The 22,791-nt window shown below is 46.3% G+C and overlaps 1 protein-coding gene across 1 annotated transcript; it reads left to right on the top strand.

The window, feature by feature from the left end:
* Window positions 1-107: 107 nt before the first annotated feature.
* grk6 (G protein-coupled receptor kinase 6) lies at window positions 108-21,862 on the top strand. The gene is made up of 16 exons (XM_076980810.1): window positions 108-567; window positions 4,805-4,900; window positions 10,201-10,313; window positions 11,119-11,196; window positions 11,431-11,531; window positions 11,648-11,740; window positions 12,386-12,449; window positions 13,460-13,600; window positions 14,244-14,434; window positions 14,548-14,585; window positions 15,172-15,261; window positions 15,638-15,846; window positions 16,342-16,476; window positions 16,761-16,898; window positions 17,556-17,690; window positions 18,267-21,862. The coding sequence occupies exons 1-16, from the start codon at window positions 516-518 to the stop codon at window positions 18,315-18,317; spliced, it is 1,725 nt and encodes a 574-aa protein (XP_076836925.1). The 5' UTR covers window positions 108-515; the 3' UTR covers window positions 18,318-21,862.
* The last annotated feature ends 929 nt before the right edge of the window (window positions 21,863-22,791 follow it).

The following is a 22,791-nucleotide window of genomic DNA, read 5'->3' as shown; positions in this document are numbered from 1 at the left end:
ACGGAACCGCTAGATGGCGCTTTAACGCAAGAAAACGTAAGCAAATCACACTTACTGTAGTCCATAGTATCTGTACTTTATTTTTTCTCAGACCTAAACATTTATTACTGTCCGCAATTTGAGTTTTTGAGCCTGGTGTTTCCGGTCTGTTATATACTGATTAATATGTATGATATAAATCTACACTCGTTTTGCGTTGCTGTACCAAATTAATACGGAAATGTGAATGTACTGCTTCTTAGTACAAGAAGTGATAGTTAAAAAGAGCAGTACTGTTTAAAGACAATATGCTCTTGGACTCTGTAGATTCACGTGTAGGTGGGCTTCGTTGGTAAACAAGCCGGCTGGAATCGACGTAGTTCGAAGCTTCGGGGCGGAGAGTCGGAGAGCAAACGACGAAAGGAGAGAGTCATTCAGGGTTAGAATATTCCGCCGTGGGGGGGGAGTGGGGGAGGACACACTCACTGCCAACCCGGCGACGAGGTTGGGCCTGCGGTGCCTGCAACCCAGGAAACATGGAGCTCGAGAATATCGTGGCCAACACCGTTCTCTTGAAGGCAAGAGAAGGTAAGGATTGAGCGCGTCTCGCTAAACGACAGCTTCACAACTCCTCTCCAAACACCGCGCTCGAAACGCGGGGGATTCCCCGAGGAAGCCTAGGGCAAAAGGACTCCGCAAGACAATAAATCCATATTTTTAGCGTTTGCCGATGCGTTTGAAGCGCGAGAATAAGACCTCGCACACGTTTTGCTGTTTCTTTTACGAAAAAAAAAACACGCTTGGTGTTCTAACCTTGAAAATGTACAAGCAGGAGAAAGATGGAACTGTCAATCAGAAAACCATACTGCAGCGGAGCGGTCTCGCGACCATCCTTCAGCTGTCATATTAAAAGCATGCTAAAAAACATATACATATATACGCGAGCGATGCCCTAATGACCTGTTTTGAATGCAAACGTCCGTGGTAGTTGGAATATACTAAACGTCTCATCGTGAATGCGTATTTTTTGTAAATCTCCGTAGCTAATTGGTAGCTCGCGCTGAACGCGGAGGCTCGCGCCGAACACGGAGGCTCGCGCTCCGCGCGAGGAGATAAGGCGGCGTTGCGAGGCAGCGACACCGAGTCAACAGTCCCATCTGTACTACACAAGCAGCCCTTTTATATACATTTGTTTGTCGTATTCAGCCGGCGTGTACCTTAATTCTTGATATCCTGATTAAATATTACATTTACCGTCTCTTTTATTATTATTATTGTTGTTATACATGTTGCCACAACGGTAGCTGCTGAATTAATTGGAGACAGTAGTAGCTGAGGCAGCTAGCCCGAGGAGAATGAAGCTAGCTGACGTTTATATGTAGACAATAACGTTGCTAAAACTCGATTCAATGATACGGCAGTTGATCTGTGTGCGTCTGCTCTTTCACACAACCGTTTACATCGCTTCTTTGGCTGCTTTAGTTTTAATAAGTAGTTCGATCGTTTCTGTGCTCAGTGTGACTTGATTTTAGGCTGGCTGGCTTCCCACAAAAGCTGGATATTGTGTTATTGCTAGCTAGCCAACCTAGGCTAATATTTGCAAAGCACCAGAACAAGTTAATTATCATTTCCTGCCTTTACCCTTCAGAAAAATATTTAGTGCATCCCCCCTCCTCTCATGTGATGCGTCACATCCTCTTACTTAACCCCCATTCTTTATTGCAAGAGTACGTTTCAACAAACGGAAGCTATAGGCCTCCTGACTGAAGTGTCAGGGTGCAGTTTGGAGTATTAATTCTTTTGTAAGTCGTGTAGTTGGAGAATTGTTACTCCACGAAGAGTAACATTAGCTCACAGTCATTTGTAACTATTCTAAAGACTGCTGTCAGGGGTGTCAAGTAAAAAAAAATGTAAAAATAAGTTGTTGGATGTTATTCATTTTTAGATGTTTATGTGCACTCGCCATTGATTAGCCTTTTGAAATGGAAACAGACAAGTTTAACTTTCGTGTGAATGTCCAAAATTATATACTGTAGGCCTATTCTGTCGGTACTAGTGTCAGCCAGAAGCGTTTTCAGTTCAGTTTCTGAACTGCAGATAGACAGCCATTCCTGTGCCATTTGCATTACATCCACCTCCTGCCGTAATGAAAGCCCGCGTTCAGCACTTCACACCTGCAATAAGAGTATCTTCACTGTAAGCCATTTGAATTGCAAATATTGGAGCATAGTGTTAGGTTCCGGCTGACGTACAAACACTTAGTTGACTTTACTGAACGTATGTTTGACTTCATTGTTTGTGTAGTCATCTCCTCATACTTGTACTATTGTAGATTAGGGATGTCCTAAAGTGGAGTGTCCTTCCCCTTGCTGGTATGCTGGCCCTCACATGAGCTATGTTACCACTGGCAGTCGTGGTGTACGTTATCAGATCAAAGGCTCAAGTTTTTTCCATGCCATCTATAAGTTGTTTACAATCTGCGCATCGCCATCTGTGGTAGCATTTCTTCTCACAGAAAGGCTTTTTTCGCCTTGGCAGCATGACTCTTAAGTTCTTAAGAGTGCGCGGCCCTGCCGAGGGCCTTCTCCTCAGCCGCTGATCCAGACAGAGCTGGGGTCTGAGCTGGGGTCTGAGCTGCCCCCCCCCCCCCCCCCATCCTCCATTCTGTGCTAGCAAGCGAGCCGTTTCTTTTGCTAAAGCTGCTCTGGGGCGCCCCTTGGTGGAAGGGGGGTTGGGGGACGTAGCGTAGCGGACCCGCACTCTGGGCCCCGTTCAGTTGCTGGTTGCAGCAGCAGAAGCGTGTTCACTTCCTCCCGAAGCCCGGAAGCGTGTGTCACGCGTCATGTGATTGGCCACCTGCAGGGTGGGGGGGGTTTGGGGTTTGGGGTGGGGGTGTTGGGGGTGGGGGGAGGGGTGTGAAGTACTCATCTGAAGTGATTTCCTTTGTAATATGTCTGCTCGGTTTCGTTCAAACTCTATACAGTCATATATGGAAAACCAAACAAATCAAAATATCTAGTGTGATGGAAGTTGGACAATTGCTGAACAAACAAAACAGTACCAAGCAGAATAAAAGCAGTTACATTAGTTGTCATATATAGAGGAGAAGTTGACTACATAAACACCAATTCCAGATACAAATCAGAATCTTTCTATCTCAGCGATTTTGACCATTTCTTTCCACTGTTTTGATCATGGTGCCTTCTGGCCAGCTTCTGCGGCTGAAGCGTACAGCCCTGTTCACTCAGTCTGTCCGACCTGCAAGGAGTCCTCCAATGAAGTGCTCTTGAGTTGATAAAGTACTGGACCAGCTCAAAGCTGGACCAGCCCATTGGAGGGGTTCGTCCAATGAGAGAGGAGAAAGGGCGCGGGCAAATCAGTGATTGTATGTTCAAAATGGTATTGACATGGAGCGCTGGTTTTGCATTACTCCTGAAGTTCAGGCCTGTATTTAATGGGGAACTGAAGCTTGGTGGAGATGATGCCGCATCAGCTTAAAGGAAACACTCTATGCTATGTTTTGGACATTCTCAGCAGTTCTGCACTGTAATCATATTTACTGTAGCTTGTGAAGGAGATTTATTCTCATTATTAGATGTCTCAGTTTCATAAACGGTTTTATTTGGGTCTTTCTTATGCGATCATACTAAACTAAAGGTGGAGGTTCAGTTTTCTGGCTGGTTACCAGGGGCAATGTTTATTTTGAAATTTAATACCTGTTTTTGAGTGGTACGCAGTGTTAGCATTCCTATGCTTAAGCCTGACCAGCCAGAGGGAGAGCACTGGCGAAGCCAGCCACACTAAGAGCTGCTCATAGCTATTTTGACAAGGCTGCAGTTCTCATGTGAATGTGCACACCAGGTTTATCGAAGCATTTAGTGTATGGTAAACCTGCTAGCGTGTGCAGTTTCAGTCATGGTGAACATGTCTTGGGTCAACCAGTATGTTTTTCACCAGTATGTATATATTGAATTCTTTGGTAAACAGCATTCCTACTGCTGCACTGTTTAGGTATTTATAAATATTCAAAGATGTATTAATGTTCCCATAAATCATTGTGTGGTGTTCATGAATATGCATGCACGGCTCAGCTACAGCCCAGGTCCTTCAAGTAAACACAGTGTGTCTATATACCCATCACAGGCAGCAGCTGGACCACTGAGGAGGGTTCCTCAGGCAAAGCCAATATTGGAGTAACAACTGAGTGACCGTTAGCTTGGAGAGGCTCTCTGGACATTTATGTCCTATATTTAACCCTTTATGCTCTCCACAGACAGGCCCAAGACATAAACAGGGAAAGAATCTCATGATGAAATTGAATCAGGTAGAGAATATGATTTGATCACTGAGTTCATCGGTTGCCACATCGCTGAAGGCCTCAGTCTGTTCCTCAGACAAACATGGGAAAGGTCAGGGTCTACATCTGACCTTTAGACTTCACCTCACAAGTGCCAAGATCCTGCCCCTCTCCCAATATTGCAGGAGTTTTGCGGAGTTGCTAGCCAAGCAACTCTATTGCAGTCAGTGACAGAATATTGTGCTATAGTATATCCTTTCTGCCTGCAGCAATATACGGTCCGGTAATGGATCCTTGCGTAGAAATCCCAGGCCCGGCTCGGGGAACATTCTAACCTAGTCCGTGCAGTCTTTTAAAGTAATTCGATTGGTCGTGCTGCAGAGACGCACGAATTCACCGAAGCTTATTTTTGCTTCTGAAGCCCACCAGTAATTTCTTTGAAATGCAATTTCTATTTCTAATCTAATAGCGTTTCACAGTCCGTGTGGGTCCCGTGTCTAATTCCATTTTCACTCTGTTCCCATGCAGGAGGGGGAGGAAACCGAAAAGGAAAGAGCAAGAAGTGGAAACAGATGCTTCAGTTTCCACACATCAGCCTGTGTGAAGACCTCCGCCAGACTACAGGTAGACCACGTGACTCTTTTCCTTCTTTGTTATTTCTTTTGTTCTTGTTATTATTATTTTTTTACGAGCTTCTACAGGTTCTCTGAGGAGTTTGGAATTGCTCCTGCACCTTTGGGAAATCTTAGAGGTGAAGGATCTGATTGTACAATGAAAGAAGTTTCGTAAAGGTGCTCAGGAGAATACAGCGTTCTAAAAAGTACCTACAGTAAATTGACTCAGTTGCTATGACGTTCTTACAAATGGGCATGAATATTTCAGCGGCACTGTAAATAGTAATAGTGAGTAGTGTTGAGTAATGGTGAGTACTGAGTAGCGTTGAGTAATAGTGCAGATGAATACTTCAGAATACACTGCCGAAAAGCCATCGCTGCATGCGCAGACTACATCACATTTCATTTTTGAGAACACTTCCACAAAACTATACATCCTTTACATCCAACAGCGTGTTGTATACGTTGTATTAACTTTGTGAGTGGTTTGCTCCGCCATTGTATGCACGTGTGCGCGCACTTGTCACTGGATATGTATATATAAAATTTGGTAATGAGGTGATGGCAATGGTCTGAAATAAATGCATATGACGTTTAAAACACACACTCCCCACGTCACCCAGCTTGGTGATGTGACCCTGCAGGCCTGTTGCATCCTGTGTCCTCAGGACGACATGCTAGCATGAGGGATGCATATGCCTCATAAACTGCAGCACTTTGTTCTGCTAAGTTACCACCACAGGAAAGTCCCACACCGCAGCTAAATGTGCTTATAACGGCAGAAAACGGCCAAGGCTACTAGGAGATCTCCGTGTAGATGCCTCCGGTGCTACAGCTCTCGTTCGACTCCAGGACCAGCAGGTGTGGAAGGTGTGGCACTGGGTGAGGGTGGGGGGGGGGGGGGGGGGGTACGGACCCTGCAGCAGCTAACAGAGGAAGCTGCGGCCGGGGCAGGAAGAGGAAGTCGTCGAGGGCACGAGTAAACGAGCACTAGTGCTGTTTGTTGTCACGGATTTCACGTATGGATATGGAAGCCGATCGGTGTCGCATGGCAGTCTCGTCGGGGGCCGTCGGTCCTTGGGCCGCCTGTCCGAAAGCGGCGTGGTGATTTGGCGCAGCGCGTTTAAACTAATGATGTTTGTTGAGCATGCAGGCTTGTTTGGGTTTTTTTTTTTGTTTTGTTTGTTTTTTTTTGCTGACTCAACACTTTTTTTTGTTCATCTCAACACTTTGTCATATCAGAACTCTTCATGCATCTGTTCGAAGCGGTTGAGAATGACCTCAAACCTCACGTTCCCACCACACACACAGAGTTCCCAGGTCAACGCGCCTTAGAACACGGTGGTCCAGTTCGAGCTTGTGCTGGTAATGCTTACTAATCCAGCGTGCCGTGTCGTCAGGCTGTTCCGATAGCCGGGTTCTAATCTAGAATGTGACCCCTGCGGAGATCAAGAGTGCTTGATAAAGCACGATCACAGGGCTGCCCAAGGACACACGTGGTAGAGGCCTGGAAGGTTTCACAACCGCATCTGACTTCCGGACTGTTTGTGAGCTGGTCTGAGTCATGACCTGTGTCAGCTCGAGGCGTCCACGCCGTAGCTGCCCACCAGACCCACCGCCGCCACACGCTCCCTTGAGATATACTCAAACAGAGCCCGATGGAGAATGGCTTCTGAAAAGTCATGCAAAAACAGTTTGGCAACTTTGGATCTATTTAAAATCAAGGCAGGAATTCTACTGAGGACTAAAACAGGATCCATGACCCTATTCTAAAGGCTGGGGTGGAGCTAGTGGGCACATAATAAGTCCCTGTTAAGTTGAAATTGAATCATATGATTTCCCCTCAGCCGTTATTTGACCCCATGTCTGACTGATCAATGGATAGGGGTGTGTGTGTGTGTGTGTGTGTGTGTGTGTGTGTGTATGTGTGTGTACACCATGACCTGCCCAGATCTCGTCTCTATGCATGTGCTATTAGTTTTAATAGTGGTTTAACTGTGTTTTTTTTTATTACCGTTCTATTATTTCAGATGTTCCTTTTACTATTAACCTGATGTGGCGTGTAATTGTTGTAATTGTGCGATTGTTGGGCGTAATGCAGCGTGGTCAGGAGTCGTGGTTTGGCCTAGAGGCCCCAAGCTTTTGTGAATTGAACTACAGCCACGGAGCGTCTTGTTCCTCAAGAAGAGGAAGTCTCCTTGTCGTGAGCAGGAAGCAGTATCCTCACATACCGTTGTATCTCTGGGTTTGCCGATTGTTGGAGCGCCGTGGCACGGGGCGTCCTGGAGCTCACGCCGGGCATAACCTAGCGCATCCCCATGCAGCCGGGGCCTCGTCCCGAAGCCGCAATTCACCACGCCCGGCAGGCCTCGTCCCCCAACGCCTAGGAAACACTTCCTCCGAAAGACCCGAAATGTTTCTCGGGGAATAAGAGGAATTATAGCAAAGTCCAAACAATATAATCATAGAGATGATGAATTAAACAGGGCAGATGAGCTGATTAGATGAAAGCTACAGGCTGGTGTGTTAACCCTTACTCGCCTTCAGGTTTTCAAGTTTATCTTAATTCTTTCGCCATAACGGCCCCTTTTTATTATACGATAATAACCCCCCCCCCCGGCACCACACCCAATCACCACATTGTTGCTTCCAGGATCACCGGGTTCCATCCTCTCCTTTTCAACCGTTCCACTATATCAGATTGTTCCTCTGCACAAGGGCGTTCCTGATTAACCCCCCCATCCCTCCCCAGCACAGCCATCATCCGGACGGGCGGCCGGGGCCGTGCAGGCTGCAGACCTGCGGCGTGGGGCTCTTCCCACTGCGAGAGTCAAGGAAATGCTCTAAACGAATAAAGCGGCCTTCAGTAGCACCACGCGTGGCTCGTCTGTTCTATACTCTCTTTTCTTTTATGTCTGGCTAAAGGCTTCATTCTTCGCTAAGCCTGTGCCATGAGGCTGTGAGTAGAACCAGCCTAATGGTATGTATGTGGTTATAGAGTACACAGGGTTCTGTGTGGGCTTTGGACGTGCCTTTAATCTCAAGCCTTGTCTGTGGAATATGCTAGAGTTTTGCCTTGTAGATCCTGGCAAAGCGCTGGAAAATTCCTGATAATTTAATGGCGTGAGGAGGTACTAGGTGGAAGTCAGCAAATTTTCCCTTAGCATTTTTATCCTGTAACCATTAGCAGCTGTGTTTCCTCTTTCTGCTGTCTTCTTTGTGACCTTGTGTTATTGTAAATGGGGAGTAACCTGTAGTAACCTGCATTGTTCATAGGGAATCCCCACTAACGGTATAATTTAGTACAGGTTGCTTAATGTTCCCGTCCCTGTTGCTTGTATTATACAACAGCGGAAGTCGGGCCACTTTTGTCTGAGAGAATAGAGCTGCCATCTTGGCTGGTGACTCAGGAAGCCCTCCGCTTCCGTGTTTAATGACAAGGAGCAACGGGGGAGAGGAGGTGGTGGTGTGCCGCCTTCCATAACTTACACCCACCCACACCCACACGCAGGCACTTCTGCTGAGTTGCTTTCTACAAACCAGCACTTTTCTGTCGCCGGGCAGAATGACAGCTGATTCCCGGTACGAGTGTGTTGGGCGAGCGTGTGCGCAGCCCAGCGTGGCCCCCCCTGCTTGGCGAACGGCGTGGAGCCGCTGGACTGGAGTGCCGCTGGTCCCCGTGGCCCCCCATCAATGTGGCTTTGTCTGCAGCCCGCCGCAACTGTTAATAAGCCTCCAGCCTAGCGCCCTGACGCTGGCCCCAAGCCACACGACCAACTTAATGGCGAGCCGTCCAATCGAACGCCGGCGTTTTAAGCCAGACGCAGGCCAGAACCAGATCCTCATGTCCATTGTAGCTAATACCGGAATAGCGACATGTGAATGTTGCAGAATTTGACAGGTTTTTTTGTTTGTTTGTTTTTTTCTGAAGTGAGAGGTCTTTTGGGGGTCCAAATCACCCCTCATTCTCTTTCTCTGCTGGGTCCTTTGCACTGTGGGTTTTGCTGTCATCAGCTGGGTCCTCGGCCGGGGGGCCATGCGGTGCTGTGGAGAACCGCAGTGTGACGCAGAGAGAGACCCCTCGTTCACAGGGGTCCATCCGCTCAATGCAGCCTCTGTCCCCCCATGAAGAGCGCTGTGTTGGGGCCGACAGTTGCTTCTACAAACTGGTCAGCAGGGGGTCAAACCTTGTCCCCTGTTTCACAGTCTTTTGATGAGACCACGGGGGGGGGGGGGGGGGGGATTTGTGTAGAGGGACGCCCTATAATTATTATGAATTATTAATATCTTATTCATAGAATACATTTAAAAATGGTTTTTCCTTTGGCAAAATCGAGCAGAAATTATTATCAAAGCCCACTGCCCTGTGGTTAATAATGTGATTACATACACTGATAGTGAGACGAGATAACAGTATAAAACTGCAAATGTAACATGCACTAAAAGGGCAGTGGGACTACCATTGTGCTTGTTTAAAAGCCTCGCCTAACCCTGCACTGTTTTGTTTATTTATCTCTTGATGGGAAGCAGCTCAATTATTCAAGACATGCTTGAGTGAAGAGCAAACACAGAATGTCCTAAAACGAAAACACAGAATGTCCTAAAACGAAGCATCTGCCGTTGCTCACGTCCTTTTCCACGCACAAGCTGTAAGGCCGATTGCCCCCCTCAGCTGTGCGACGGTGTTCCGTCTACCTAGCGCCATCCTCCCGTTCCCGAGCCGATTGAAGAGACGCAGGCCCATAGAGAGCCTGGGCCCCGGCCTGTTAGCGTGTGTCTGAGCGGCGCCTGCGAATCTTGCTAGCACAGCCGCTGCTACTCCAAACCCCCGCGTCTGCATCGACACCAGAGCAATGCTGGTTTTTAAAGGTGCCGTCTGTGAAATTAGCATGCCCGGCTAGCTCTAGATCTGATGCAGTCACGTTGGAGAGGAAGTATCCTTTTTGTCTCCGGGAAATCCATGCTGTTGCTCGGGTCGTGGATTTGACGTAAATCGGTGGTTTGCCAAAATGGTGAGTGTGTCTTTAATGTGCCAAGATGGCCTGTGGTAGGATGTTGACGACGCTGCTCGCATCTCTTCCTTCACAGCAGAATAATGGTGGCGTCCCTGAGGTTTCCTTCCACAGGAGGGGAGAGGAAGAGAGGAGAGTGCTATTGATTTTTATTGTATTTATCGACGGGTTCCAGCGATATTTAATCTTTTGCTTTGTGCGTCTGCCTGCTTGTGTGTGCAGATACGTGTGTGGATGTGTGTTGTACCCCCATTTGAAGTGCTAAGTCATTGAGTCCCATCTTGTGCCATTTCCACAGAGAAAGACTACACCAGCCTTTGTGAGAGGCAGCCAATCGGACGCGTGCTCTTCCGGCAGTTCTGCGATACCAGACCTGAGCTGAAACGCTGTGTCAGATTTTTGGACGCTGTGGTAAGACGACGACTGCACGCCGTTCTTCGCTTTTGACCGTAGAAGAAGAAAGGAGTTTGTTTGTATTGTTCTGGCAGTTGGAGCAAGGCCGAGGGTGCGGATATCCTAGCTTCTCACTCTGGCCACGGCAGGAACCGTGCAGGCCCTCTGCCAGCTAGCAATTGGCCCTCCTGCCTGTGTCCTGTGGGACTTCTGAGCAGCACCTGCACACGGACGCTAGCATGTTCTCTGGCTGTAAGAACGTAGCTTTAGCACAGCTGTGTGATTTTACTGTGGGGCATTATACTGTTAGCTTGGGTACGGCTGGTGGGCTGACTTCAGATCATACTGTTCAAGGGCCCTCGGGTCATTTAGAGCGGGAAAAGCCGACTTACATTCCCATCGCCTGGGAGATCGGTTCCTCACACGGCCCCCGTGAGGTATTTTTGTAAATATCACTTTTCACTTCCGCACCGTACCTCTCGGCCGCTGGTCGTGAACGAGGTGGCTGGTGTTTCTGGACATGTGTGTGTGCGTGAGAGAGGCACTCGGGGGAGTGGCTGACCCACAGGACTGAGGAAGCCCTGCCCAGGAAAAACAGCAATGTCATGTTCCTGTGCCAAGCCGCAACGTTACGCCAGCCCTTGTTTCGGTCTGTTTTGGAGCACAACACTGTCCTTGGTCAGTGATTCTTAATGAAAGCTGTCCTGTTCTGGTGTGCTGGGGAATTGCACCTGACATATTAGCATGCAAACACTTTTCTAGGAATGTTCAAAATGTATATGTCATCACTTTAATGCATTGTGTGTGGCCACAACTATTTTAGGCGGAGTACGAAGTTACCCCAGACGAGAAGAGGAAGGAGTGTGGACAGGAACTCCTGGACGAGTATTTAAACCCCCAGGTACTGAGCCTCACTAACATGGCTCAGTTATATTTGTTTATTTATGAAGCTCAGTATAGCAAGACACTGAACTTCATAGAAAATCTATAGACTGTGTGTGTGTGTGTGTGTGTGTGTGTGTGTGTGTGTGTGTGTGTGTGTGTGTGTGTGTGTGTGTGCGCGCGCGTGTGTGTGTGCGTGCGCACGCGCGAATCCATGTGCATGTGCATACACACACGTGGGTGTGTCCTGCAGTCCGAGGACCATATCCCTGAGGTGACCGAGGAGATGGTGTCTAAATGTGCAGTGAGATTGAAAGACGAGGCCTGTAAAGAACTCTTCATGGACTGTACCAAGTGAGTCCTGGGTCCATTACTGAAGAATTCCACCCTTAATTCTTTACTTCACATGTTTAGCGGATGGCATTGTGGTGCTTAACGGTCACCTGGCCCCCCTGTGCGTGTCGTTTTAGACTGGTCCATGATTACCTGAGCGTGGCTCCCTTCGCTGACTACCTCGACAGCATCTTCTTCAACCGCTTCCTCCAGTGGAAATGGCTCGAGAGGTACCTTCTCCGCCCTGCCTCCTCGTGGGTGCAGGGGCCGGCCCTGGCGCCAGGGCTCACGTGTGGACGCCAGCCAGCGTCCCGTATATATCTCCTCACGGAGACACTAGCCACCAGTCTGGGGCCCGCTCACACATTCTTGGCTCGTGGTCAAGTTCCCGGGTCCCTGAGATGCTCAAAAAAGTCGTTTTTGGTTTATAGTATTTAAAACATGATTATTAATGATTATTTGCAGTCAAAATGGGTATATAAATAAATGACTAATTTTTTTTCGAAAATTCTTATATTTTGTATTATCTCCGTGTTAAACTGCAGTAGTGACAAACTGTTACAAATTATTTTTTATTGCTAAGAAATGATTACTTTAGGTGCTGGAATTTATTCATGAACCAGATGTGAAAGCTGCCCGCCACACTGTATATTTGCATTGGCTCATATCAAAACCCTGAACAGATCTGAAATATGAAATATGAACAGATCAGATCTGAACAGATATGAAAAAAAAATCATATAAAAAAAAATCATATAGTAGAATACATTCCATTCAATGCTATTTATGGCTGTGGAGATCCTGTGTGTTAACACTGGTCTCTAACTTCTTCTGAGGGGTGAAGCTGTTCACATTGTTCTCTCTATCTTTCACAGGCAGCCAGTTACAAAAAACACATTCCGTCAGTACAGGGTATTGGGGAAGGGCGGGTTTGGAGAGGTGAGTTTCAGACATCTCAACTACATATATACATATACATATGTACAGTGTGTTATACATACAGTATGTACACAAAGATCGTTTTGGACAGAGTACTAGCACAGCTGATGAAAGACTTTTGCCCAGAACATACTGTTTCCCTAAAAACCTTGTGTACTACACTGTAAATTTTACTACCTCTAACTACAGCACGCTTTGATTACTGCCTGGAGTTATTTATGTACATGTGTGTGTGTGTCGGTGACCACATTAGCTACATTAGCATTATTAGCTACACGCTCTCTATGTGCGTTAATTAGGTATAGATATGATAAGTCCCTGTAGCCTGCGTGTCACCATATGTAGTTTTGTCAGCCACATATGCACCCATCAGGCCCCAAAGTGGGCACATTCGCAAGGTTCCTGAACCCTGTTGTCTTAACAACGAAGGCCATTGGGGAGTTAAAACTCCTTCAAGTGAGTTTAATATGATAACTAATCACGCAGGACCTTGTTTGGCCTTGTTCTCCCACCAAATATCTTTTTGGGACACCAGACGTCTTCGACGAGTCCAATCTCAACAGGCTCGGTTTGTTGGTACATCTGAGAGGAAAACGGCCCACCTTCCCACACGCCAAAGAGCGTGCTCAAATATTTCTTTGTACGCACTGGCGAGCGTATTCGCCTTTGTTGGTGCACTTTTGACCTCTCTCTCCACGCGGCTTTAAAGGACTCCGAACTACTTTAATCTCAGCAAGAAGAGCATTTTTTCTCAAGCAGAGTTCCTCAACAATGAGCCCTTCATCTGGTACTCTCTCTCTCTCTCTCTTTCTCTCTCTCTGTCTCTCTCTTCTCTCTCTCTCTCTCTCTCTCTCTCTCTCTTTCTCTCTCTCTGTCTCTCTCTTTCTCTCTCTCTCTCTCTCTCTCTGTCTCTCTCTCTCTCTCTCTCTCTCTTCTCTCTCTCTCTCTCTCTCTGTCTCTCTCTCTCTCTCTCTCTCTCTGGTTCTTTATTCCATCCCGTCCGTCCTCAGGTGTGTGCGTGCCAGGTGCGGGCCACGGGGAAGATGTACGCCTGCAAGAAGCTGGAGAAGAAGAGGATCAAGAAGAGGAAGGGTGAGGGCATGGCCCTGAACGAGAAGCAGATCCTGGAGAAGGTCAACAGCCGCTTCGTAGTAAGTAACGCTGCCGGAAAGACTCGCTGTCTTCATCATCTCCATGGATACAGAGTTCGGTTTCGTGAGCGCTTGGTTCGGTTTCGTGATCCGCCCAAGCGAGATCGTAGGTGACTCAGATGGAGCAGAAGTTAAGACTTTTGATGTCTTTGACACAGCGACATTCGCACCGGCATTCAAAACCCTGGAAAAACAGACGGCTGAAGAATAAGAGCTTTCTTCTGCTGTACTGAGAGGTTTAGCTGTTTTAATAGTTAACTCTGCAAAGGTGCTCCATTTCACCATTTTATTGTAGTCTTGAGTTCCATGTTTATATTGTAGATAAATTTTTTGCCAGACATAAAAAAGGATTCATACATTATACTGAAGAAAGCACATATCAGATTTAAAGCGGGTAGAGAAGTCTCTCAGAGCGTCGTTTGGTAAAGCCACTGGTCCGGTAATGAAACGAAAACATGGGAACAGAGGCTTGTGCGTGCGATCGTAGGCCGGGCTTGTTTGTGCAGGTCCTTGGCAGATTCCCCTCTGGGTTTTAGTTGGCTGTGCATCAGCCTTCTCAGACGGCGCACATTTTTACGCGTTTTCCCACGTAGTTCGCCGTCGTTCGCGGGGCCCTGACGTCGTCTCTTCTTCCGTCCCCGAGGTGAGCCTTGCGTACGCCTACGAGACGAAAGACGCCCTGTGCTTGGTGCTCACGCTCATGAACGGTGGCGACCTCAAGTTCCACATCTACCACATGGGCGAGGCGGGCTTCGAGGAGAAGAGGGCCGTCTTCTACGCAGCGGAGATCTGCTGTGGCCTGGAGGACCTCCACAGGGAGAGGATAGTGTACAGGTGAGTGGGGGGGGGGGGGGGGGGGGGGGGGCACGTCTACCTCTCTTTCAGTCAGTTGCAGCTGGAGTGGGAGGGGGCTACTTTTAACATTATTCTGCCTTCTTTCTCACCAGGGATCTGAAGCCAGAAAATATCCTGCTGGATGATCATGGTGAGTAAAAGCATTCAGGATCAGCTGTAGCATTACCTCCTGTGTGGAAGTGGCGCTTCATCCTCTTCAATTTCAAGCTGTGGTTCCCATATTCTCCACTAGAGGGTAGCAAAGCATCCCTAGTCCCGCTAAACTCCTAAGCTAAGCTGAACAGTGTGGAACCTGTCTTTGGCCAGTGGCAGTGGCAAGTGGCCCCTCCTGGGGGCACTCCAGTCACGCTTTGTTGTCAACACCTGATCCTCCGTTTGGCTTCAGTGAGCAGGAAGTCAAGCACAGAGGCCGCTCAGAAAACTCCCAGCTGCTGAAAACAAGAGCATAATGACCTCTCAGGAGGAGGCTCTCTTTGAGGGGGGAGAACTCCCCAGATAATACTTCATGTAGCAATTATGTCAGCAGTTTGTACACTGGTTTACATGTAATCCCTACAAATATTTTCACAAACTAGGCCAAATTTATGATGGCATATTCCAGCACAGAACGCTGCAGTAATATAGGAGATAGGCAGTAAGGAAGACTTCATCCAGCAGATGCACATTTGTCCTAATATCAAGTCACAGGCCTTGACACTCGCCGTCTTTCTTTTCAGGCCACATCCGCATATCCGACCTGGGCTTGGCTGTGCATGTGCCGGACGGCCAGACCATCAAAGGGCGTGTGGGCACGGTGGGGTATATGGGTAAGGACGACTTCGGATGTCGGGTTTTTCAGTTTTGGGAAAACGTATAATGTCACGGGCTTCTTCACAACTGAAGTTTATCGTCTGCTTGAGCTTGTCTTTAGCCAAATTGGCCTGTTTGCAGTCGTTGCTGTGCATGTCTGTGGTTTTCCAGCATCTTGATAGAGAGCTCGGTAGAGGTTGATAACTAGTGGAAGAGTTGAGTCAGAACAACCAGCCAAGTGTTGCAAGAAACTGCAAAGTGAGGGGTGATGGGACATTTAAGCAGAAATTAGGTATGGGATCACAAGCTAAGAAGCTGTGTGTGTGTGTGTGTGTGTGTGTGTGTGTGTGTGTGTGTGTGTGTGTGTGTGTGTGTGTGCGTGTGCGTTATCAGCCCCAGAAGTGGTCAAGAACGAGCGGTACACATTCAGCCCGGACTGGTGGGCTCTGGGTTGCCTCCTGTACGAGATGATCGAGGGCCAGTCCCCCTTCCAGCAGCGGAAGAAGAAAATCAAGCGTGAGGAGGTGGAGCGGCTGGTGAAGGACGTGGCGGAGGAATACTCCAGCAAGTTCTCTGAGGACGCCAAGTCCCTCTGCAAAATGGTCAGTGTCCCATCGCACGCAAGCCGTCTGCGGCACGAGTCGCGTCTCGATCCCGGCCCAGCCAAACGGATCGAGAAGCACCGCGCTCGCTTCGTGCGAAAGAGGAGAGGAAGCGAGGAGGAAGAACTCCGCCTCCTCACCTCCCCAGTGGCTCGTTTTAAGGAAGAAATCGTGCGAGGCGCTTCGAGCGTGTTTAGCCCGTGATTGCCAGGTCGTCGTGCTGGTGCGCCGCTGATTATTGTGACCTCAAAATATCCGGGCTGGTGGCCAATCAGCCGGCTATGTGCAGTTTTATTCAAATAGCGGCGCAGAGGGCCCGGAGCGTCTAGTGGGCTCTGGTTTCACGCGGAGAGCAGCACATGCGGCATGCAGAACTGTTTATGCTAATGAGCGTTTCTGTTCATAATGGGATTAATCAAAGCAAAGGCTGTTTTGTGTTGTTCGAGGATGTTTTTGGATGATTTGAAGACCTGGTGATTTTTCTTTCTCTTGCAGCTGCTGGCCAAAGATCCTGCTGAGAGGCTTGGCTGTCAGGGCGGAGCCTCAGAGGTGAAAGGTCACACCCTCTTTCGCTCTATCAACTTCAAGCGTCTGGAGGCGGGCATGCTGGAAGCCCCTTTCATTCCAGATGTAAGTCCCTTCTGAAGAGGACACTCACGTCAGACACATTAACACTAGGGGGCGTCCTTCTGAAGATGACACTTGTATCAGACGCTGTTAGACTGTATTTGATGTTGGGTTTGAATTCTTTGTGGTGTGTTAGTGTGCTAGGTGTGTTGGCTGTTTTAAACCCATCACCACTGTGGAGTTTGGACTGGAGAGGAGTGGAGTTGGAACTGGTGTTCTTAGCTGCCCCGATGTCTGATCCACCCGCTCGCTGTGCTGGACCGTAATGTGTGTCTGTGTGTCTCCAGCCTCAGGCCATCTACTGTAAGGACGTGCTGGACATCGAGCAGTTCTCCACCGTGAAGGGCGTGGAGCTGGAGCCCAAAGATGACTCCTTCTACAGCAAAGTGTCCACGGGCAGCGTTCCCATTCCCTGGCAAAACGAGGTCAGCGTCCACTTTAAGAGCCCTTTTATGATGCAGGAAAGACCAAGGTCCCTAGGTGATGATTCAGCCTAACCCTGCACCAGCCCTGCCCCCTTCCCTCAAGAGGGAATTCTATCAAACCTAATACCAGTCTTAATCTGTTTCCAGGAAAACACATGTGCATTTAACTGTTCATCAGAGTATTTCATTCCTAACTTATCAGATTGCTTTCTTCGTAAGACCAAAGTAGTTGTCCTGGAATGAGTTTTAGCATATAATACTAAGCTGTAATGGTTTGCATTTAGTTTCCAAGTGGGACCAAAGAGCAGTTTTTCAGTCATGTGTCCCAAAAAGGCCCAGCAGGAAGGGACCACACTCGGTTCTGTCATTTGTTATTGTTAGTCAGACAGATGCCTGCACAAGTTGTAATGATATCAGGCCATTAAAGTGAAAGCCACCATCAAGGATACAGTTTAGGCAACTTCAACGAGCTGCCAAGAGAGAAAGAGAAAAAAAAAGAGGGAAACGTTTCACCTGAACATCATGTCCTCGACTTTTGTAATGGGGAATTTCCTTTGCCCAAGATAGTTGAGGCAAATCTTAATCATAATGCGATCTAACAAAGGTAGCAAATCTTGTGGCGTGTGTTTTATGAACTCCTGTGTCTCCACCCGCCAGATGATCGAGTCGGAGTGTTTCAAAGAGCTCAACGTGCTGAACCTGGATGGCACTGTGCCCCCAGATCTGGACTGGAGGGGCCAGCCCTCACCACCGCCCAAGCAAGGCCTTCTCCAGAGGTTGTTCAGGAGGCAGGTGAGTGTATGTGCCCCCCCCCCCCCCCCTCCCCCCCCACACACACACACACACACACCACCACCACAACCACATCACAAGGCATCACTTCAAAATCCTGTTCACCTAGCACAATGTCATTCATATTGCCGTCATCTTTCTGTTTAAAATTAAGCACAATGACATGCCATGATACATCATAAATATTACATTATTCAGTGTTGTGATATACGATATCAGTATATTAAGTGTGAAACACCCCCAATCTACAATATAAACTCTCCAAGAGGCTTTATGGATATTTATGGATGTACTTAGTCATCTGCGGAGTGATGGTACAAATGATTTTTGTTTGTATTATATTATAGGTCAAATGTGATTAATGAAGTGTGGGTTGCCTGACACATTAAAACATTAAAATTCTAATCTCCCCAACAAAGCACATTTTGGTACTTTATATCAAAGTATGATGTATACAAAATAAGGACACTTTTAAAGTCAAACTGGAAAAGTCTTTCTAACAACTGCTGTATTCATTTATTAAAGCTTGTAAGTACAGTGTTGGACTCTGCATATGTCTCTCTGCTGCCCCCTCAGGACTGCTGTGGAAACTGCAGTGACAGTGAGGATGAGCCCACGCGGCTGTGAGGAGGCGGCCTGACTCAGGCTCCTCCCTGTCCAGCTGAGGATCTCATTTGTTTACAATTTTTGCACATTTGTATTTTTAAAATAGCTCTATATAAACATTGGAATGTATATTTTCACTATATAGCCATGCAGCCTATGTTATTTAAAGTCAACAAGACTAAAAGGACAGCAAAAAGGGGTCATATGCCATCCACATCCGTCATTTACAAAGTATTGGAATGACAGGTAAGTTAACAACCGTTCTAGACTCGAAGCCTGACTGACCCAAACAACCCTCTCCATGTTATTAGCCTGTGTCATTGCCTTATGCTTTTTCTTGCTTTGCGTGACTTTTTTGTTTGTTTTTTGTTTTTTCTTTCTTGATTGTCATACATATGGAGCACATGCTCACACAACTTGTTTTAAATGTTCAAAATAAGGATGAAAGAAGTATGTTCACAAATATTTTTATATTTATATTTTTGATTTTATTTTTCTTATGGTAATCTTGACAATCAAATGTTACCATTTGTACAAAACCTTGATAAATGTGCATGTTCAGAATGCAGACAAGTGGAGTGTCCGATGAACACGGAGGGGTATTCTTGCATTTAGATGTACGAATTTCTAACATTTCTACCCGAAGTCTCAAATGTACATGTAGGGTTATCTGGCTAGGGACACCAAGTAAACCAAATAGGTGTGATTCCAAGTGCATATGTATGTGTCAACAACTACAGCCAACTGTCATGTTGTAAATATGCGACACTCATCTGTAAAGCCCTGAGTGCGTCTTCCTACAAATTTCTCTCTGAATATTTGAGGAAAAAAAACAACAAACACGATTAGTGTTCCAAGCGACCCGTATATTGCATGGTGAGTCTATGCATAAAACATATTTGCATTTATAATGCATTGATCACTTGTTGTTCACCATTTAGTTGCGTTAGAGTTTGTGATGGCTTAGTGTGTTTCATCATCCAACCATGTGGCTCTGAGGACATGCTGCCACCACTAATAGTCATGTGTATGGTGCATTCATAAAACACCCTAGAATGCATTATAATGTGACTTGGTGAATATGAGTAGGTTTATCATACATGATGCCATAGGCGCATTGCTGCTTTCCCACAGATGGGTCAAACCATAAAAAAATTCCAACAAAACAAAACAAATTCACCTTTGTCCATTCATCAGCCGCAGTCAGGTTAAGGTGTTTTTTGTTATGGCCGGCTTTATCCCTGGTGGCCTCCTGTAGATTTGACCTCTAGATGCACTTAAAACCAAACCACTTTCATTTTGTTCTCCATCGCCATGGAAGGTGCCTTTGACATTTTAAGGTACTCTTGTAATTAGCGTTTTTATATGGAATCGTGACGACCTTCATGTTTTGAGTTGGCTTCGCTCTTTGCACACACTCCCTTAGCTGTTATTTTACCTCATCTGGGTCCTGTGGATGTTCAATCTTGATTCAAGATTCTCTTGGTCCCCTTTTATTCTTTCTGTATTTTTTTTTTTATTATTAAAAAATTTGGACATGATATTAACTCTTGTGAGAAATGGCTTCGAGACCTTGAAAGCCTGACTTGAACTCTTGGATACTTCTCGACCTGCCTACCCATGGGATTCTTGGCGTGTGCGTGAGAATGCTTTGGGTGAGGTCCAGAGGGGTGGGCCTTTACCTCAAAGGTGACGACTTCCTGTCAATCAGCCTGGCTCTTGCCGTTCTGCAGTATACTGATCTCTCTGCTCGTCTCTGACAAACTCAAGTACATTCCAGTCTCTGCCGTACTGTACAGTTGTAAAATTGATTCTGAACTCCTTGTTTTTTTTCTGTTTTATTTAGCAATAACGGGATTTTATAAATATAACTAGCATATGCGTGTGTAAAGTCAGCCACACCGCAGAACGAGCGCGAGACTGAACTTTGACCCTTATTGTTGTATCCCTGAGCCAGGCGTCATCACTGTGAAGGAGGACATTTTGCTAATTTCTGTCACAGTTGTGTAATTTTTTGTTTGTTTTTTTGTTTTTCCTCTTACGCAATGCACTGATGTATTTTTATTGTGTACATATTAAGTCTGTGTGGGAGTGTGTCGGTGTGCGTGTGGGTGTGTGTGCGTCTGCTTGTTTGCCACTGCATGTGTGTATTGCGATCATAACCACTAGCTGATGCCATTATGTTAAGCCCTATATAAATGAGAACGTCACTATGCTACTGCTGAGGGAAATTTATGTAGGCTGGTTGGATTGTTGACCCCACCCCCCCTTTATATTTCTTTCATAAAAGGTTGGGGTGATTTTTTTATCATTTCAAATCCCTTTTTACATGTTTGAGTTTTACCTCATTTCATTTTCAGAGAGATGGAGTCGAGTGCAATCTATCATCCGTGCTGAAAATAAGTACTGCTTACAGTGATTATTACATCTGATACATCATTGCTCATGTAGTCCTGGACATAGTATCAGCACCTTGATTTAGCAGAGTTTCAGCCTGATAGAACAGTATTAATTTAATGGATTTGAGACTTAAAGCCACAATTTAAATATGTAATATAAAATCTGCTGCCATTTTAATGTTACCTTTTGATTGAGAAAGCCATGTAAACGGATCCCACCACTTATGTACAGTGTATACACAGGCCTCAGAGAAATAATGGCTGCCTCAATTTTATTGTATGACTGTAAATGACCTATTAGCTAAGTGCAGATGAGCATCAACTCTGCTTTCCAGGATGACTGTTCAAATGTCTCAAATGGGAATGATGGTTTTATGATGGTATACATTCTTGATGACATTTGCTATCCTGATCAAATGTCAAAAAAAAAAAACTTCACTGTGTCACTGTGCTAAAAAGTGATATACCTGTTTATATCTCGCACAAGATATGAAACCATAAATCCTTAGATTTCAAGGACAGATATTTGAAGATGTAAAACTGTGTCCCTTTATTTAGCGTCAGGGACACAACATTATCTGGTTTAACAAAAACAGGTGTCCTTCTGTTGGTGGGCATAATTTTCTTTTTTATTGTTTTCTTAATCTTGCTTGTAGATGGGTCCTTTCTTCTCTCCACATTTTACGGAGGCTAAGTTATGACACATCTTCACACTGTTAGACAACTCGTTTTGTATTATGTAACACATTGTATTATACTGGCCCCTGCAGACCAACAATGTCCAAATAATGATGCAGTTCCATGCAGTTGTCGAGTACCACAATCGGCCTTTTCTGTGCACTGTTTGCTCAGTTGGGGGGAAATCAATTTGTTTTGTTGTAGTGAACTGGCAAACGCTTAACGAGACACCATGATGACAATTGTGACGAAGGTGATTGTGTGGAGAAAGTGCTTTGTGATGTCATCTCTTCTCCCCTCGTTCACTTCCTATTTTCCTCATGTCTATGGCAGTTCCTTGTCCTCAATACGTGCCTGTGAAGACTGTGCAGTGGGCGTGGCCTCTTACGCAGGCCGTCTTTATAACGCAAACGTTTGGTTTGTTTCCTTTCATTTTTGTTTGGTTATGCTAAGTATTTTCCAATAAACTTTTTTTGTTTGTTTGTTTGTTTGGGTAGTCCGGTGTGTCTCTTTAACCCAATAACTATTTTGGTGACCAAAAAGAATTGAACTATTGCCAAATAGTCCTTAAATCTTGTCTCAGGAGAACACCCTTTTGCTATTATTACAGCCATATTTAGACATACAGCAAGGATTGGATTTTGAATGTATTATTTCGGGGTTTTCTTTTTTCTTCTTTTTAACATTGAAATATCCATGATGTTCTAATCTACTTTATTAGGTTAAATCATTGCTTTCGGACTGTATAAAAGATAGGTGCGCTTGCAATGGTGTACATTCAGAGACATGTAATAGAAACAAGAGTGAGTCACTCTTTCAGTCCATCTTGAGGCACATTATTATAGTATGCCAATAAATATTTAACACCTTTTCACGATAAAGGGCTCATGTTAGTATGCCGACCCTCAAAAACAAAATAGTGGTTAGAACACGTCGCGATATAGGCCTACTATGTGTCGGCTGGTGTGCCAGGCTACGGTATCGGCCTTTTTTCATTAGTTGTAATTATGAGTTCTTCTCGTCGCCCTGCCTGACGCCGACAAGGCGGACATTCGGCCTCCGTGGCTGCTGCTCCCCGGCGCGGCAGACCGTCCCTGCTGTCTCGCTCCCTCACACCTCGCTGTGCTCTTCAGTCCTCCCCTCTGTTGCCGGGCAACGCAAATCCCTTTAAGAGGGATTTAAAAGAAATAAATAATACTGCAAATAGACTCTTTGGGGCTTTTTTACGCTGAGGCGGAGGAAGAGCGAAAGCGCGCGCGTTGTGAACTGAGGCGCGTGCACGCGACATCTGTCCGTTGGCTTCCTGGCGGCCTTGAGAGAAACCGAGAAACCGTCGCTGAGAGAGAGTTGGGGGTGCCACGGAGAGAAACGCGTTTAGCTCGCTCGACACTGTGGTGCCGTTTGTCGGTTTTTTTTGT

This window comes from Brachyhypopomus gauderio, chromosome 18 (assembly GCF_052324685.1).
Source record: "Brachyhypopomus gauderio isolate BG-103 chromosome 18, BGAUD_0.2, whole genome shotgun sequence".
NCBI lineage: Eukaryota > Metazoa > Chordata > Actinopteri > Gymnotiformes > Hypopomidae > Brachyhypopomus > Brachyhypopomus gauderio.
This window is presented reverse-complemented; position numbering and strand designations above follow the sequence as displayed.